This window comes from Lotus japonicus, chromosome 4 (genome assembly GCF_012489685.1).
Source record: "Lotus japonicus ecotype B-129 chromosome 4, LjGifu_v1.2".
NCBI lineage: Eukaryota > Viridiplantae > Streptophyta > Magnoliopsida > Fabales > Fabaceae > Lotus > Lotus japonicus.
The window spans coordinates 22,430,351-22,447,504 of record NC_080044.1 but is presented as its reverse complement, the minus strand read 5'-3'; the positions used below and the strand labels follow the sequence as shown (position 1 = coordinate 22,447,504).

Here is a 17,154-nt window from a genome sequence, read left to right as displayed (position 1 = left end):
ATCACCACAGTGTTCTTATATGGAAATCCGGGTCTTATGACCATTTTGGAATCCACCGAGGTCTGGTATCCCGCCGTGTATTAACCTCAAAATGAGTGCATGAATGCAAAGTGATTAGCCAAACAACGTCTCCGACCTCACTCGACACGTCGCCAAAATGTCGATTCTGCGACAAAATACAATTAATCATAAAAAGAGTGCAATCACTCACGGTAACTCTTCCAGTCATCAATGCTTTCACGAAGTCTCACGCTTCAGTGAAGTCTCATACAATCACGAAGTCTCACGCTCCAGTGAAGTTTTATGCTTTCACGAGGTCTCACGCCTCAGTGAATTTACACACTTGCACGAAGTCTCACGCTTCAGTGAAGTTTCATGCTGTTCACGAGGTCTCACTCCTCAGTGAAGATCCATGCTTTTCACGAGGTCTCACGCCTCAGTGAAGCTTCTCGGCTCATCCCTTGGATGGCTAAACAAACTACTCAGAGAGCGAAGGAGTATCAACATACTCAGAACTTACAATTTCCCTAAAACTTGGATTCGACGACACTTCTCATTTTCCAAAACTAAACTTCAATCCTAAGCTTGCATCCGAGATTGTTATCTTTATTTAAAGGTTTAGAGGTTGTTTAATATCTTATGAATTTTCCTTGTAAAAATAGTTTCCATTTAGTCTTATCGTAATTGAGTTTCAACGATCCCATAATCCCAAGTAATTCCCAGAGAATGTCTCGATCCACTAAAACCATAACAAGGCCCGAACTCCGTTCGTCCCGTCAAACTTTTCTCAAAATCTCATAAAAATTTGGCATGACTTGCCCGTTATCCTCACTCTCCAGCATCACAGATATATGTGTAATAGCATAGTTAAATTAGCACAGTCCAACAATCATATATCAACACATCCTAGATTAACCACGTAGCACTTAGCATATAGAGCAGATATCACACATCCTAGATTAACCATTTAGCACATAGCATGTGATTCAAACTCAAAAACAGTTCAAGCGATAAATGATTATCAATTGTCAGTCGTAGCCTCAGAAAACAATTTTCCCAGTCAAACACAATCAAGTGCATAAACAATAAATCAAGTCGAATTCGTCGACACCTAAAGCATTAGCTAGTATTCAGTGAGTAGCCCTCACCTGTAGCTCCTCCAGGGTTCTCCTCAAGCGCTCCTTCACAATCCACGCCTTGTTCTTCGGGAAATTCCTCAAAAGAACCTTAAAGAAAAAACCACAGAATTCCATCATAATCAGTCAGAAACTCAGCAATCAATACTCACTAAGGTTACACGAAGTAGCATATACTCCAAGGTACGATAATCTAACGAAATCGGACAAGTTTTCGAAAAAGAAATTTTCTTCCTCCCCTAGGGTAGCTCACGGCCACACACAACAATTGTGTGCGCCGACTTTTCTTCGATCAAACTTGGTTCCTAGGTTATTATTAGTCGTAACTAAGGTGAATCTAAACTCGGAAAAAATATCGGATCGAAAACTGTCGCAGGGGTATTTTAGTCAATATTTTTAGCTCAGAATTTCAAAATTGAAACTTCGAAAAACAAATTGGATGGGGACGTCAACAACGACGTTTATGACGACTAATCCTACTAGCACTAAGCTAAGTCGATAGTTTTCAGCTTAAAGGATGAATCTTTGCATGAAAATGGGTATTTGGAGCAGAATTGAAACTCGGCGGCAATTCGTCGAGAATCGGCGAAATGTAATCCGCTAAACGTGCTCTTGGGCACGTAGGGAAGATGTTTAGATAGAAAGATGAAGTTATTTGGACAGTTTTGCAAAAACCTCAAAACTTAGAGCACAAAAAGACATAGACAAAAACGACGGAAATGACGATCAGAAGTAAGGATTAGCATCTATACCTCGATACCTTCAAGCAGCAATGAACGATGAAGCGATCAAGCAAGAAACGGCGAAAATCTTCTCCTCCTTCCTCCTCCTTGAGCTCGCGGGTTTGGGAAAGAAAATTGGTAAGTTTTTTTGCCAAATTTCTCATTTTCTTGCTATTTATAGGTTTTGGAAAATGCGGAAAAATGAAAATTTCGCGATTCTGATTTTTCCGGCTTCATTCTCCATGAATTCTAAGATAGGTTTTGGCGACAGAATTCCAAAACTCAAAAGAGGTTTCTTGGAATTAAGGTAAACGATTCAAAGTCGGTGTAAATCTATTTTACCCGAAAAACTACTTTTTGCAGTGAATGTCGGAAGAGAAAACTTCCTTCTGAAAAAATATTGGAAACATCAACAGAAATGGGTGTACGCGTGTGGAATCTTCATTTGAAGCTCCGAATAGAAAAAGTCTTCATCGTCGGTTGATTTTAGGTTTCTTGAACTATCAGGGTTTTAGTTTCGGCTAACTTCCGAGTGTTAGAATTTGGCGTTCGTACATTCTAGGGTTTCGCATCGAAACGCTTGTTTATAGACGAATAAGAGAAGTTCTAACATTTCTCTAAAGATTTTTGGAATTAGTTTCCATCGTGTCTTTAAGTGTAAATTAGCTATTTACTAGTGTTCTTGCCCTAGGTTTAAGCGTATATCAATCGTGCTATAACTTTTATCGATGTTGATACAATCCTAAGACTTTTCCTGAACTTTCTCCTTCATAAATTTATTTCATTCAATAAACTCTTGTTCAGGTTTCTCTTCCCGATACATCAAACTTAATCGTGAATAGGAATTTTATTCACTTATCTTAAACTTAAAAACTTGGGTCTTACATGTTGAGTACGACGTTCTTGTCCTCTCCCCAGTCCAGAACTGGAACATCACCGTTAAACGCCATGATCGGCCTTCGTTCAGTTTTGATTGCAGAAACAGAGCCTCTGTTGCATGCGAGAGCAATAGAGGACAAGATATGGGTACTGTTTGTCACAATTTTAATAGTAGTAGATAAAAGGAACGGATGTTTAGTTAAAAAAAAAAGATAAAAGGAACGGATCACAATAGTAATGGAATATACATCATTAATATTGTTAAGGAAATTATTATTCATATTTCATGACGAGTTCAGTGATGAACTTATTTAGTGAGAAAGATTTTTATCACAAAATTCGTACTAGATGAGTAGCTAAATTATACGTTCAAAAAAAAGAGTAGCTAAATTATTAGTGAGGAAGTAATAATGAATGTTTTAGTGTAGGGATGGTAATGGGTAGGGTACTATAGTACTCATCCCCAGACCCGCGTTTTCAAAAAGTACTCGTACCCGTCCTCATACCCGCGTGGGTAGCAATCCGAATGCCCGTCCCCGTACCCTGTTGGTACCTATATGCCCGTATCCGTACCCGTTACTCACAATTTAGCTAGCGAAAATTTAACTTTCTTCATTAAAAAATCAAAATATAAATTTTATTATAAAATAAAAAGCATAAATTAAAAATACAAACGATCATCCGAATGTTTAAGCAGTAAAATCATTAGAATAGGTATAAATTTTATATAAAAAATTAAGCGAGAGTCGAAGCTTTAAATTTATAAATTTAGATTATTAATAAACTCATAAAGTTGTCGGTTAATAATTTATTTTAAAAATAAGTGAGAATAATTATGAACTGTATATATAATATTAAGACTTCACTTACGTATTTTTTAAAAGAAGTTAGGAAGTTATACTTTAAGTTTATTAAAATATATTACTAATTATGTGTATGTATATGTATAATATGTGTGCGGATATGGGGCGGGTTGGGTACTATAGTGCTCATACCCGCACCCGTACCCATTAATTTTTGCGGGTATTTACCCATACCCATCTAGCGGGTTTTTACCTTACCTATTGTGGGTATTTTTTGCGGGTACCCAATGGGTATTGGACCCATTGCCATCCCTATTTTAATGACAGAAAACCTGTCACCAAATTCGAAGTTAAGCATTAAACATTTATGATATTTTCATGAGAGTTCACAGCTAACTTAAGTAATAGCTATTATTCATATTTGTCACAAATTCTCAACACAATATGTTATTTCAGTAGCGCTACTTTTTTTTTTAAAATTTAGTAGAGCTACTTGTTATGAAGAGAGTGAAATGTAATATTTGAATAAGTTTGGAGTTCAGTGCCATTTACATAAATCAATTTTAGAAAACTTATAAAGGAGCATGGGTTGTCATGTGGCATTATCAAAATGCCAAAATTATCACAAACAGTGGCGGTCAATAACCCACAGAAATAAGGTGCCACTAAATTCAATAATTTTGAAATGTGAAAATATGTCGTGCTCGGGTGTTCAAAAAATCCGGTTTCAATAACCAATCTATAACCAAACCATAACCATATCCAGAAAATCCGGTTTCATATAAAACCGGTTTCAATTTATCCATTTTTTAAAGTGGATACCAATATGGATATCCAGTTTTTAAATTTGGTTCAAAAACCGGATTACCATATCCAAAACCAAATTCAATATTTTTAAAATTTTAATATTCCATTATTCATATTCCTAATTCATAATCGGTTTTACTTCCAATTTCCAAAATCCAAATTCAATTCCCTGTTTCAACCATGAAAGAACCCTAATTCCCAATTCCAATCCAACTCGCCACCGCCCAAAAATCCAACTGGTTTTTCTTTATTTTTATGTTCATCCTAATTTCATTTGGTGTATGTTCATCCTATTCTTGGTGTTACGGGAAACTCATAAAAGTTATATTCACGTTTTTTAGTCAATCATCTTAGACAAAATTGACCGTATATCATAATAGACAAATGAAATGACCAAATATAGTTTCAAAATCAAGTTTTAAAATCCGGTTTGAGTCAAATCCAATTTTAAAATCCGATTTTCAACCAAATCCGATTTTTCAATCAAATCCAATTTTAAAAACTGATTCTGAACTAAATCCGGATTTTAAAACTGGTTTAAAACCGGTTTTAAACTGGTTAAATCCGGATCCAGATTAAAAACCGGTTTTATAACCGATTTGAGATATGAAAACTAGATCAGTTAAAAAATCTAAATTGTAAAACTGGTTTTAAAGTGGATATGGTTTGGTTTTAACCATATCCAGTTTTTGAACACCCCTAATCGGGCAGGCAATGAATTTTACATGGAAATATTGTATGATATATATCTTACTATCTTTTTTTAGAAAGAAAAAAAGTATTATTTATCAACAAAAAATCATATCACACCCTATTGAGCAGGAATAAAAGGGAGGCAACCCAATTAAAAGATTAAAAAATATTCTTAAGAAATAAGAGATACAATTAGGCGTCTTTTGTGATAAATAAAAAATGGCACCATCTTCGATCCCCTTAAAAACCACGCCTAAAGTTTTTTGCTTGCAACAAACTACAATTAGCTCTCATCAAAACGCATAATTGACCGTGCATCTTGGGAAGAATCAACGTATCAGGATATGCCTCCGTCGTCATCAACATATATGAACTCACTGACTCTATGGGAACCACCCCCTTCAAATTCAGTCCTCTAACAAAAAAAATTCTAGGATGCCTTCTCTTTTTAGGCATAATAGAATCAAAAACTCTCAATGACTCAAGTCAAGCTGCCACGTCATTGCACTGGGAGAAATCCTTTGTATCAACCTCACAGAGAAACAAAGATTCGACCTGAAAGGAGCCAAACTATATATATAGCATCAGCTCAATCACACCTCCAGTCGGAACAACAAGAATATAGAATCCCCTCATGATCATGAACATCCAAATAACACTCTCCAAAAGACTTGTGGCGGAAATAAAAAGCCCATGGAGCCTTAAGAGAATAAGGAGAGGGTCACAAGAGCAGATCTAACGAGACCCCCATATAGGGGAAAAGAACATAAATCTCAGTCCTACACCCCACTAGAACTAGCACGAGAAGAATAAATCAGAGTAAAAGAAGAAGAACAACCCGCAAAATGGGAAATCAATTACCTTTTCCCACTACTAGGCTAGGACGGTAAGGAACCACCACATCCTCCTCTATAGAACCCCTAGCAACCTCACACACTCCATTGGTCATCTCCTGCTCGAAGGCTTGCATTATGATAGCTTCATCCATCTGAGACCAAGATGTAATTTCAAGGAACATTATCTCATTTGAAACCAAAGGGCCCAAATTGCATAAACTGCATCTGTCCAAAACCATTTTCCTCTCGGTTGAAGAAAAAGCTCTAAGGCTCGATTTTGCACCTTCCCCACCAATATATCCCGCAAAGACTTTGAAGTCGACCTAGGTTAACCTTCTCTTCTTAGCCAAAGCTGCAATCTAGAGCATGTTGCCTTCTTCACGGATGTCGAAACCAAGGGATTAAGCTACCCATGGTTGATTCAGCTGTAAATGAGAACCTAGCCAACACAACCGATAATGTCGCACCTCCAAATATGAGCCCATCTAGAGATTTGGGTGTTGAGAGAGCATGCTTCCTCAGATTTTGAATGAAAACGTTAATTTGAAACAATGTTTATTTTAGTGACAATGACTGTCTAAATCACCCAAAGTAAAATATTGGGTAAAATCACTCTTATGTAGATAATAATATTTTGACATGTGTCTAAGGTGGGGAACGAGATTTTGAAGAAATCTATGGCCCAGGATATCCCAAATTATATCATGAGTTGTGTTAAACTCCCCTTAGGTGTTTGTGAGTAGATTGAAAGTTCTATGGCTATCTTTTGGTGGGGCCATAAAAATAATGAGAGGAATATGCATTGGATGAGTTGGAAGTGGCTTTGTAGACCTAAGCGGAAAGGTGGGATTGGTTTTCGGGACCTAGAAGATTTTTATCATGCTTTGCTTTCTAAACAGGTGTGGCGGTTGTTGTCTTCGTGAACACACTCCTGCATAGAGTTTGGAAAGCCAAATACTTCCCAAAAAAAGAGCTGTTGGATGCGGATGTGGGTTATCAACCAAGTTACGCTAGGAGGAGTGTATGGGGTACTTTGAAGATGATGAAAGTAGGGGTGGAGAGTGGGGAATGGAACTCGGATAAATGTGTGGACGGTTGCGTGGCTGTCAGGGACAAGAGATGGTTTCATCCATAGGCCCATTCAAATAGTGTTCATATTGAGAAAATAGTGGACCCGATTGATAGTGATACTAGGGAGTGGAATGCAGGAAAGATAGGTCATATATTCTGGCCCGCAAAGGCACTTCCTATCAAGAGACAAGCGATAAACTCTTCTGGCATTTTAAGTCATGCTATAACCAAGTGCAAGATATCAAGGCCTCCCAGGAAGCAAGTGTTTATTCGGTTGTTGTGGTTCCCTAGAGGAAACTGTGGGATGTTGTCTGTTACTGTCCCCACAAAGGTGAAACATTTTGCATATAAAAATCTTATGAACGCATCTTGCAGGGAAAATTTGGTAAGGAAAAGGATTAAGGTGATGGATAGGTGTCCACTTTGCCACCCATCTATTTTTGAGACACTGGATCATCTGTTTTTGACTTGTGAGTGGGCTCGACTGGATGTGTTTGCACACCCTCGAAGTCTTCATGTGATGCAATAAGGGCGAATTTCAAGCGATGGCTAGCGAATTTGCTAAGAGGATATGACAATGAATGTGCTGGGATGGTTCTACAAGGGTTGTATGGGATTTGGAAGCCACGTAACGGAGATGTATTCAACAGCGTTAACTCTGACCCGGTGTTAGCTATGGCTTCTGTGATCAAATCCCTCGCTGACTAGAAGGAAGCACTAGAACGAAGGGGAGGCCCAAGTGGGTGGATTGCACGATGAACGTGACCGGTGGTAGCCACCCCCGCAAGGACAAATGAAGGTGAATATAGATGCAGGTTGGGCGGGAGAGTAGTCGACAAGTTTTGGTATGGTGGTGCGGTCACACACTTTTGCGTTCATGGCTGCAGCCGCTCGAGTTGAGAGAATCAGACAAGATCCACTTGTAGCTGAGGCACTTGCACTTCGATGGAGCTTGGAGGCTGCGCAAGAGATGGGACTTGAGAGTGTTTTGTTTGAATCTAATTCAGCAATTGTGATTCCTCAAGGCCTTACTCACCTCAAATTGAAGTAGTTATTAATGATTGTAAGAGGCTAGCCGCAGATTTCTCTGCAATTTTATTTTTTTTTATTTGAAAAGCTCTGCAATTTCATTCACTGATGTAAAAAGAAAGGCTAATATGGTGGCTCACACCCTAGCATCTTTTTGGGCGTCTTTTTCTTCAACTGTATGGTGGGAGGAACCCATCATGTATTATTGAGTCTCTGATTACGGACTCAACTTTTGCTTCTTAGTAATATTACGGAACAATTGATATGTGTCATGAATTATTAATTAAACTTTTCTAAAACACATCAAAATACTATTAAGCCACTTTTGTTTCGTGATTTAATCTAAGATAAATTTTGGGTGATGTATACAACTCCTAACTTCTCCTTTTAATTATCCTCGGTCATACAGGGTCATTATTACACATTGCACACAAATTGTGTACCAACACTGCACAAGTAACTATATATCACAGCTTATTTTAAATATATAGTTAAAAAGTGTGATATAAATTATTCATATAGGTTTAAATGCAAAGCAAAAATAGTAACTATATATCAAATTTATTTTTATTACTTATATTTTTTTTATTCTCTCTTTTTCTTCCCTCAATCCAAACAACTTGAAAATCATCTTATTTTCTCTTTATATTTTTTTTCTTACTTTCATTTCTTTCATTTTCACTTCTATATCAAAACGGATAGTATCAGATAAGACTAACCACAAATGTATTGTCCTTTGTAGATTTTTGTTGAAGCATGGCATTATTTTTTCTCCTCAGTTGCAAGAAAAATTCTCAGTGGCATGGTGGGTATATGCACTACAGCACTAGTACTTATCATTACATGTTTGTTTAGCGTAATTATCTGATTTTATAAATAGTAACGGACTACTCTTATATTTTTATTGAACACTCTCAATAGTGTGCTCCTAACCATTTTCCTTTTCCTTTGTAGGAAATCTGACTTGAATTTCCAGTACGTACCAGTAAAATCCTGCTCTCTATCGCTTTCCTTGTTAAGTTGAAAGACCAATGATGTAGCAAGTTGAATAAGACATAAATGACCTCTTACTGTTTTTAAAATAGTTTCTCTCTTTATTTAGCACCAGAAAATTAAATAGCTTCTCTTTGAGAATGAATGAGTGTTGGGCTGTTGGCTCTTTGGTTCTTCCTCGACCAAATAAAAAAAGCGCCGTTTCTCTGTCGCTTTCACAGTGCGGTGACAAATCGCATCCAATTAAGTTAGGAAAATAAATCATTTTCATCTCAATTTCACCTCCAATTTTAGAACGAATTAACTGATATAATAAGTGTAATTAGTGATGATCCTGAGATTTACAGAATTACAGTTGTGAAATCAATATCTACATATAAATTTGTAACATTGAAATTTAAAAATTCATCATAATTGTTTTTTTATAAATTTTCATTTTTAGAAATTCAACACAATTTTATGGAAAAATAATCTATTATTTGAGAATCTTGCGGGGCACCTGCCCCCACCCCTCTCAACCTGCACCCGTCTCTGAGTGAAATAATAAGGATACAATTGACTTCATTTTTTTTTTCATCTCATTTTTATTTTTATTTATGAGACAGAAATTAAATTAAGTGTAAAATGTATCAAAGAAAGGGTTGTCTGTCCTCGAATGATAGCTTAAGTGGTAAGAGTTAGAGGATATGTACGTTGAGTGGGGGAGGTCCGGAGATCAATCTCTGTGCAATTTATCTTTCCGATGTACCAAAAAGAGAAAGAGTTATATAAATGACTTATGTAGGTTACTAACCCACAACCTCATTGATCAATAGAATTTTTTATAAATAAAATATAGAAATTCTAATTCACTTATCTGCAATATGATTGAATGATTAGTTATTTAACCCAATCTCATGGGTCATTTAGACTACCCTATCAAATAAATAAAAGAGACCTAATAATTATCACGAGTGTTGTGATAAAGATAAAAATATAGTGAATCATTCACTTTTTTTTCTTTCATCTCATTTTTACTTATGAAACAGAAGATAAATTGAGTGTTGGCAAGTAGCAACATTCTCTTTAATTCTCATTTTCAAATATTCTCTGTTTGATTGGTACTTAAGGGTCCGTTTGATGATCAGGACAGGATAGTATATGACATGATAGTAATCATATCATGTTGTTATCTGTTGTTTGTTGCGCCAGCAGGATAGGATAACATTATCCTGTCTCCTATCCTATCATGTCCATCATGTGTAAAAGTTATCATGATGGGGAAGCTAGGATAGAACAGGATAGGATACCAGTTATATATTTTCTTTTAGTATCTTAACTTCAAATTAATTTATTTTAATATTATATAATTTATAATTTATAATCATATTAATTAATAAATATAAAAATATTAATTTAACTAAAATAAATAAAATTATTGTTCATAAATAGTAAAATAGACTACTCACTTACAGATAATTTAATATTTTCATCTCTTATTATTTAAAAATTATTTATCTACTTATATAATAATTTAAATATAAATTAATTTTGAAATAATAATATTTTTAATTTAGTTAATTCTTATTATTTCTCACGTGTCACAATTAAGTGAAAACCAATTGGTTACAAATATTGATTTTTTAATAGTAATTGACTAATTTTCTATTTTCATCTCTTATTATTTAAAATTATTTATCTACTTATATAGTAATTTATAATTTAAATATAAAGTAATTTTGAAATAATAATATTCTTAATTTAGTTAACTTTTATTGTTAATTATCACGTGTCACAACTAAGTGAAAACCAATTGGTCAATTGCATAATTTTATTTAAAATATATGTTATCTTCAAAACAATAAAATAGGCTAATTAATAAATTTTAAATAAATTTTAGTTATTTTAAAATATAGACTCATTCATGAAAATGTATAAAAAATTAAATTTAATAGAATGATCAATTTTTAAATGTATTTTTTATTTAAATATAAATTTGATACATTGTTCCTTATCATATCCTGTCTTTATCATGTGCACCACCTCAAGCACATGATAAGATAAGAGTATATCCTGCTTTTATCATATCATGTTGCTATTTTGTTCACATATCATATCCTATCCTGACCACCAAACGGGCCCTAAAAGATCATGTAAATCCCACCAAATTAATAGTGGAACTCATATAATTTACGATATGAATTTTGATCAAACAAAAAAGAGTGTTAGTGTCAAAAAGAGTGTTGCTAGCATTTCTCATGGTTCAAAATTTATTAACCTCTCCCTCTCTCTCCATACACTCTTATCCATTTTTCCCTAACATCTTTCTCATAAAGTTTCTTTCCCTGACTACCAAACGGGCCCTAAAAGATCCTGTAAATCCCATCAAATTAAGAGTGGAACTCATATAATTTACGATATGAATTTTGATCAAACAAAAAAGAGTGTTAGTGTCAAAAAGAGTGTTGCTAGCATTTCTCATGGATCAAAATTTATTAACCTCTCCCTCTCCCTCCATACACTCTTATCCATTTTTCCCTCTCAACTTTCTCATAAAGTTTCTTTCCCTGACCACCAAACGGGGCCTAAAAGATCCTGTAAATCCCACCAAATTAAGAGTGGAACTCATATAATTTACAATATGAATTTCAATCAAACAAAAAAGAGTGTTAGTGTCAAAAAGAGTGTTGCTAGCATTTCTCATGTATCAAAATTTATTAACCTCTCCCTCGCCCTCCATACACTCTTATCCATTTTTCCCTCTCATCTTTCTCATAAAGTTTCTTTCCCTCTTCTCCTAAATCAGGAAGTCACATTAATATAATGCTCTTGCACTGCTGGAGAGCATTACTTAAGCCACCACCCTCAAATGGTTTTCACTCACATCCTCCCAATATCACCATCACATCTTTCGTTTCAGGTTCAGTTTCTGTCCTTCATCGTTTCCTGCTTTCTACATTAATGTGTTGATTAGATTCTTACTTTGTTGTCCATAATTTTGTTACCACAATATCGAAGGTGATTCCTTTTTGCTAGTTGTAGTTCATACACAATTCAATGTTATCCTCCTTAATTTTTTTTTCTGTATAAATTCAACAGTGCTGGTTATTTGATTTCTGATATCATAAGAAAAAAAGAAATTGATCTTTTGTTGTTAAGGTGAACGACAAGATGAAGACACGGGTTGGCTAAAGAGTAAAGAATTGTTTTTGTTTTCTTGCTAGGACATATTATAGCATGTTTGTATTCACATTACATTATCCAAAATTAATTTCGCTCCCACGAAAGTTTCTCCCAGAATTAACTCTCATACCAACGTGAAAATCTACAGTGTATCCAAACAGGCACTTAATGGGGTTTATGTTTTATTTTTTTCTCAAAATAATATACGACTTTGTGTGAATTAGTCATATGCCATGATGATATCAAATAAGGCACCCTGTTTTCCCTTGTTTATATGCACAGGTTTTTTATTTGGTTGGATTTTTCAGAATGGGAAGTGCAAGACTCACAATATGGACAAATCTTCTAGTGTGTGTACTGCTATTGCTGAAGACAGAAGGAGGTATTGTTCCACTCATTCGTCTTGAGAAGGCGGTATCAAAAGGAGCTGGTGAGAATTTTTTGCTGTTTCTGATCCTAGGAAACTTCAATGATCTTGCTCTTCATCTCTAGAATTGTTAATCATAGTTGAGAAATTAAAGTTTAACTTGTTGTGCAGTTTGTTTAGATGGCACTCCTCCAGCTTACCATTTTGATGAAGGGTCTGGAGAAGGAGTTAACAACTGGATTGTTTTCCTTGAAGTATGTCCCTTTCACTAATCTTGCATCAATTATAAGTCTTTCTGTAGCTTTCTTGTATGTTTCTTTTATTTATATGCATGTGTACCAGTACATCAATTGCTTTGTTAATTTTCTTGTATGAACTTCACTTTAGGGAGGAGGATGGTGTAATAATGTCACTGATTGCCTTTTGCGTAAGGACACTCGTCGAGGCTCATCTGACCAAATGACTGAGCCACGTTTCTTTAATGGATTTTTAAGTGAAAATCAAAAGTTTAATCCAGGTATTCTATAATGTCTGCTAATCAAATTATGTTTTTAACTCAACATTTTGCTTGGCTGTCTAATAAATTATATAAATTCTAGATTTCTACAATTGGAACAGAATCTTGGTTAGGTACTGTGATGGTGCATCTTTTACTGGGGATGTAGAAGAAGTTGATCCGGCAAGTTTTGAAAAATTCAAAAGAAATTCAAAATACATAGTTCTAGAAATTTGTATTTTTTTTCTCTAATTATCTTTTCTGATAGGAGTTTTACAATATGATGTATAAATCAGGCGACAAATTTGCACTTCAGAGGAGCAAGGGTGTTTGTAGCTGTAATAGAAGAATTACTTGCAAAAGGAATGCAGAATGCTGAAAATGTATGCGATATTAATTGTTTGCCTCCTTTTATCTTCCTTCTGAATGTTTTTCCCCCACTCACTGAAACATGTTACAACAGGCTATTCTCTCTGGATGTTCAGCTGGAGGATTGGCTACTATATTACAATGTGATCACTTTAAATCACTTTTACCTGCAGAAGCTAAAGTGAAATGCGTTCCAGATGCTGGTTATTTTATCAATGTGTACGCTCATTTTTTTTTTTTTTTTTGCTTTCAACTTATATAGCATGTTTGCAAATCCAATAACAATTGATTCTAAAGCCATAATCATTTCTTGAGAGAAGCTTCTGTGATTGCTGGGAGCCAGAATTGATTCTGTGAGGGCAAATTATTTGATCCAAACATGCTATTAGACTTTTTCCATAGACATTATGATTTAACATGCTGTTGTTGTACAACAGAAAGGATATATCAGGAACACAATACATTGAAGAGTACTACAATGAAGTTGTTGCAACACATGTACTCATCCCTCCACATTATTTTTCCCTTTAGGAAAGCACTTGCATATGCTATGTTTTACACCAAAAGATTGGAACTAAAGTTTCCCCACTTCATATTTGAAATTAAGATACTTTACGAATCTTTCATTCATCAGAGATTGATTTCTCCTTCTTTATGTTAGGGCTCAGCAAAGAATTTGCCTCCATCCTGCACTTCAAGACGCAGTCCAGGGCTGGTAAATTTGTAACTTTTGCAATTTAGCGTTTAGATTCACAACTTCTTTAGTATTACTAATTCCTGAATTATCTTGTAGTGCTTTTTCCCACAATATGTGGCCTCAGAAATCAGCACACCAATCTTCTATGTAAATGCAGCCTATGACACATGGCAGGTCAGATAATCTGTTGCTTAAGAAGGATCATTTGTTTTCAGCATGGTTTTCCATTGGAACATATTTGTGATACTAGTAACTTCTTAACAAAGTTTATATTCTATGATCAATTTGTGGGTTGATTTAAAGGGTGAATTAACATTAGCTAGAATATATTAGTGTGTATTTGGATTCCGTTAAACTCAAGTCCAAGTTGAAGCCAATGTGGCAAATGGGGTGTGTGTTTTCCTATTTGCGTCGAGGCAAACAGGAAAACAATTTGAATTAATGACCATCATCGGCTTTTCTAGTATTGATTCTGACACTTTCCCTTTCATAGTTCAGAACTTGTATATAATTGACCTTAGATATGAACCTGGAATTCTAAGTGTAGAAATTTAGTCTCTTGACTAACTCATGTATGAAATTTATACAAGTAAAATCAACTGGCATTTATAAAAATGAGCCAAGACATAGAGTGGCTCGGGATGTGTTATTTTCCCGTTTTCATGCTTTCTAACGGGCATCCAAACTAGCTCATAATCTAGTCATATAATTATTTCTTGATTCATTATGAACATTATGGAAACAAGAGAGAAATCTAAAATGCAAATGGCTGAAAACAGCAGAATCATTCCTGCTAATTATTTCTTGATTCATTATGCTGTTGTCATTTGATGTTTACAAAGTAAATTAATAATGGCGAAATCAGTGTAGCCTTTCCTCTGATTCTCAAGATATTGCTTTGATTCAGATTCATAATATCTTCGCCCGAGGTTCTGCGGATCCCCATGGCATTTGGCATAACTGCAAGCTTGATATAAACAACTGCTCACCTGATCAGCTAACTGCAATACAAGGTTAACATTTTCTGATCTTAATGACTTGTGTACTCTCCAAATTTGTTGATGCATATATAAAGAAATTTTGCTCAGCTTCTAATCAGTCTAATAAAGATGTCTATAACTTGTTCTGCTTCTGTTAATACTTCATGTAAACCATTCATTTATAGCCCATAAAATGTTAAAAGCATTGGCATAAGGGGAAAAAAGTGTACCTTGTCATACCTGGTCACACTCACCTGCCATTCAAGTGAAACTAAAAGCTCCTAGTGGCCTATGGATTCTGCACAATATAACTTCTGTTATGGTTCTTTGAGATAGGGGCTATGCTTTAATGTAAGTAAGAAGTCATAGACCCCTCCGGCGCCAATCCATGATGATGTAGATTCATGCTCATCCAAGCCTTGAATCAACTACTAGTGTGGATCTAGCTTGCTTAGAACTCAAGTCACCAACAAAGGAAGAAAGAAAACACAAATGTGGAGAGAAAAGGATTGAGGATCATAAGCCACAAGCAAATGCTTGATAAAATCCTAGGGTTGAGAAGCCACAAGCAAATGCTTGATAGTTCTCTATCCTTAGAGAGAATTTTAAGAGAAACTAACTTGTAACTCGCAAAAAATGTGTATTTCTCAAAATGAATCAAGGGTGAAGAAAATACAAAGCAATCACTCCTTATATAGGGAAGGAAGGTGGCACCCAAACTCAAGAAGCTGGACCTAAACACTTGGCCCAATATGACTCCATGACTATTACTAACCTAATTGGGCTAAAGCACAAAGCTCAATTGCTATCCTACATGGGCTGGAAATTCAAGCCCTAAATTATCATCAATGCCCAAGGGTCAATCCTAATTTCTAAGTAGATCAATATACAAGCCCAAAAGTAAATACAAAGGAAAATACAATACTAGTCAGACAAGCTTGTTTTGGAAATCATGTTTTAAATGATGATTCCAAATTTCCAATAAACTTGCAAGTTCCCATCTCTTCCTTGCCATGCATGTGACACATGAGTATACCATGATGTTACAAAAGTGAACCAACCACCCAAGGAGAAGTAGGCATAAGGAAAGAGCAATAGACCGCGAAAAACTGTTAGTTTTCCTAAACCAACCGATCCATTTTTCTCACAGCATTTTCAGAGCAGGCTCAGTGCTTTCTGTAGCCATCATGTTATTGCTCTTGGTTTACATACAACTACATTCAAGACTTTTTGAAGTTCTATGACTTTACTTTAATTTTCAGGCTTCAGAACAGAATTTATAAAGGCGTTGAGTGTGACAGAAAACTCCAGATCAGAAGGAATGTTCATAGACTCTTGCTATGTCCACTGCCAAACAGAAACACAGGAATCATGGTTGTCAAGTGATTCTCCACAGCTTGCTAACACAGTAAGAGACTGCATTTTTTCTTTTGTGTGTGGCTTTTGGTTAATATCATCTTCTTTCGTTTTACATCTAGTTTCAAAACTAACTTTTCTGCATAACATTCTGCAGAAACTTGGCAAAGCAGTTGGGGACTGGTTTTATGAGCGAAGTCCTTTTCAAAAGATAGATTGCAGTTTCCCTTGCAACCCTACTTGTCGTAATCTTGCATTTGATCAACAAGCTCACCCTGGAATTTAAGATTCATCCAATCAGTCGATATCATTCCAATAAACCAAGCTTATTGGTTCACTGGTATGAGAAACTAAGGAAGGAAAATAAGAGAAAGATGCTACTGCTTGGAGCTTGTGTGCAGGGCACCCTCAATCATTGTTTGGTGTTAGTGTTACTACTGTCAAATTATGTTACTAATTGGTCTGTCTGTTTGACAATGTTTTCATTTGTTTACAAACTATGTAAAAAAATTCAAACTGTTACTAGAAATTGCATGAGTGATTTTATTATCCAACAGTTCAAAAACACAGGACAGTTGCTATGTGATCATTGATCAAAGAACCATGCTTCCATAATTGAGTAGGTATCGCAATATTGGTAAAAGAGTGGGATAAACTCATGAAATGAGATTGTTATAAGATTAGAAAGTTAAGTCCACTTCAATTTTTTATAAACTGAGATTATAATTTACACTCTTGTTTTCTTAATTCATATGATA

At 35.2% G+C, this 17,154-nt stretch overlaps 1 protein-coding gene across 4 annotated transcripts; it reads left to right on the top strand.

The window, feature by feature from the left end:
- Positions 1 to 11,747: 11,747 nt before the first annotated feature.
- Positions 11,748 to 17,126, top strand: LOC130711276 (pectin acetylesterase 8-like). 4 transcript variants are annotated; one of them, XM_057560826.1, is made up of 13 exons: positions 11,748 to 11,868; positions 12,440 to 12,561; positions 12,670 to 12,752; positions 12,886 to 13,015; positions 13,098 to 13,177; positions 13,291 to 13,377; positions 13,458 to 13,582; positions 13,801 to 13,861; positions 14,025 to 14,078; positions 14,157 to 14,234; positions 14,968 to 15,073; positions 16,303 to 16,448; positions 16,554 to 17,126. In XM_057560826.1, exons 2-13 carry the CDS (start codon positions 12,441 to 12,443, stop codon positions 16,680 to 16,682), a joined length of 1,200 nt encoding a protein of 399 aa, XP_057416809.1. In that variant the 5' UTR covers positions 11,748 to 11,868; position 12,440; the 3' UTR covers positions 16,683 to 17,126. The 4 variants fall into 4 exon arrangements, with proteins under 4 accessions (XP_057416809.1, XP_057416806.1, XP_057416810.1 ...); XM_057560823.1 differs by having other exon boundaries at positions 11,762 to 11,868; positions 12,414 to 12,561; XM_057560827.1 differs by having other exon boundaries at positions 11,867 to 11,966.
- The last annotated feature ends 28 nt before the right edge of the window (positions 17,127 to 17,154 follow it).

Bases quoted from the DNA above. Each gene is read 5' to 3' on its own strand.
- LOC130711276 (XM_057560823.1), top strand. From the start codon at position 11,818: ATGGTTTTCACTCACATCCTCCCAATATCACCATCACATCTTTCGTTT. The intron at 11,869-12,413 runs GTTCAGTTTCTG...TTATATGCACAG, and splicing joins CATCACATCTTTCGTTTCAG to GTTTTTTATTTGGTTGGATT. The intron at 13,378-13,457 runs GTATGCGATATT...ATGTTACAACAG, and splicing joins GAATGCAGAATGCTGAAAAT to GCTATTCTCTCTGGATGTTC.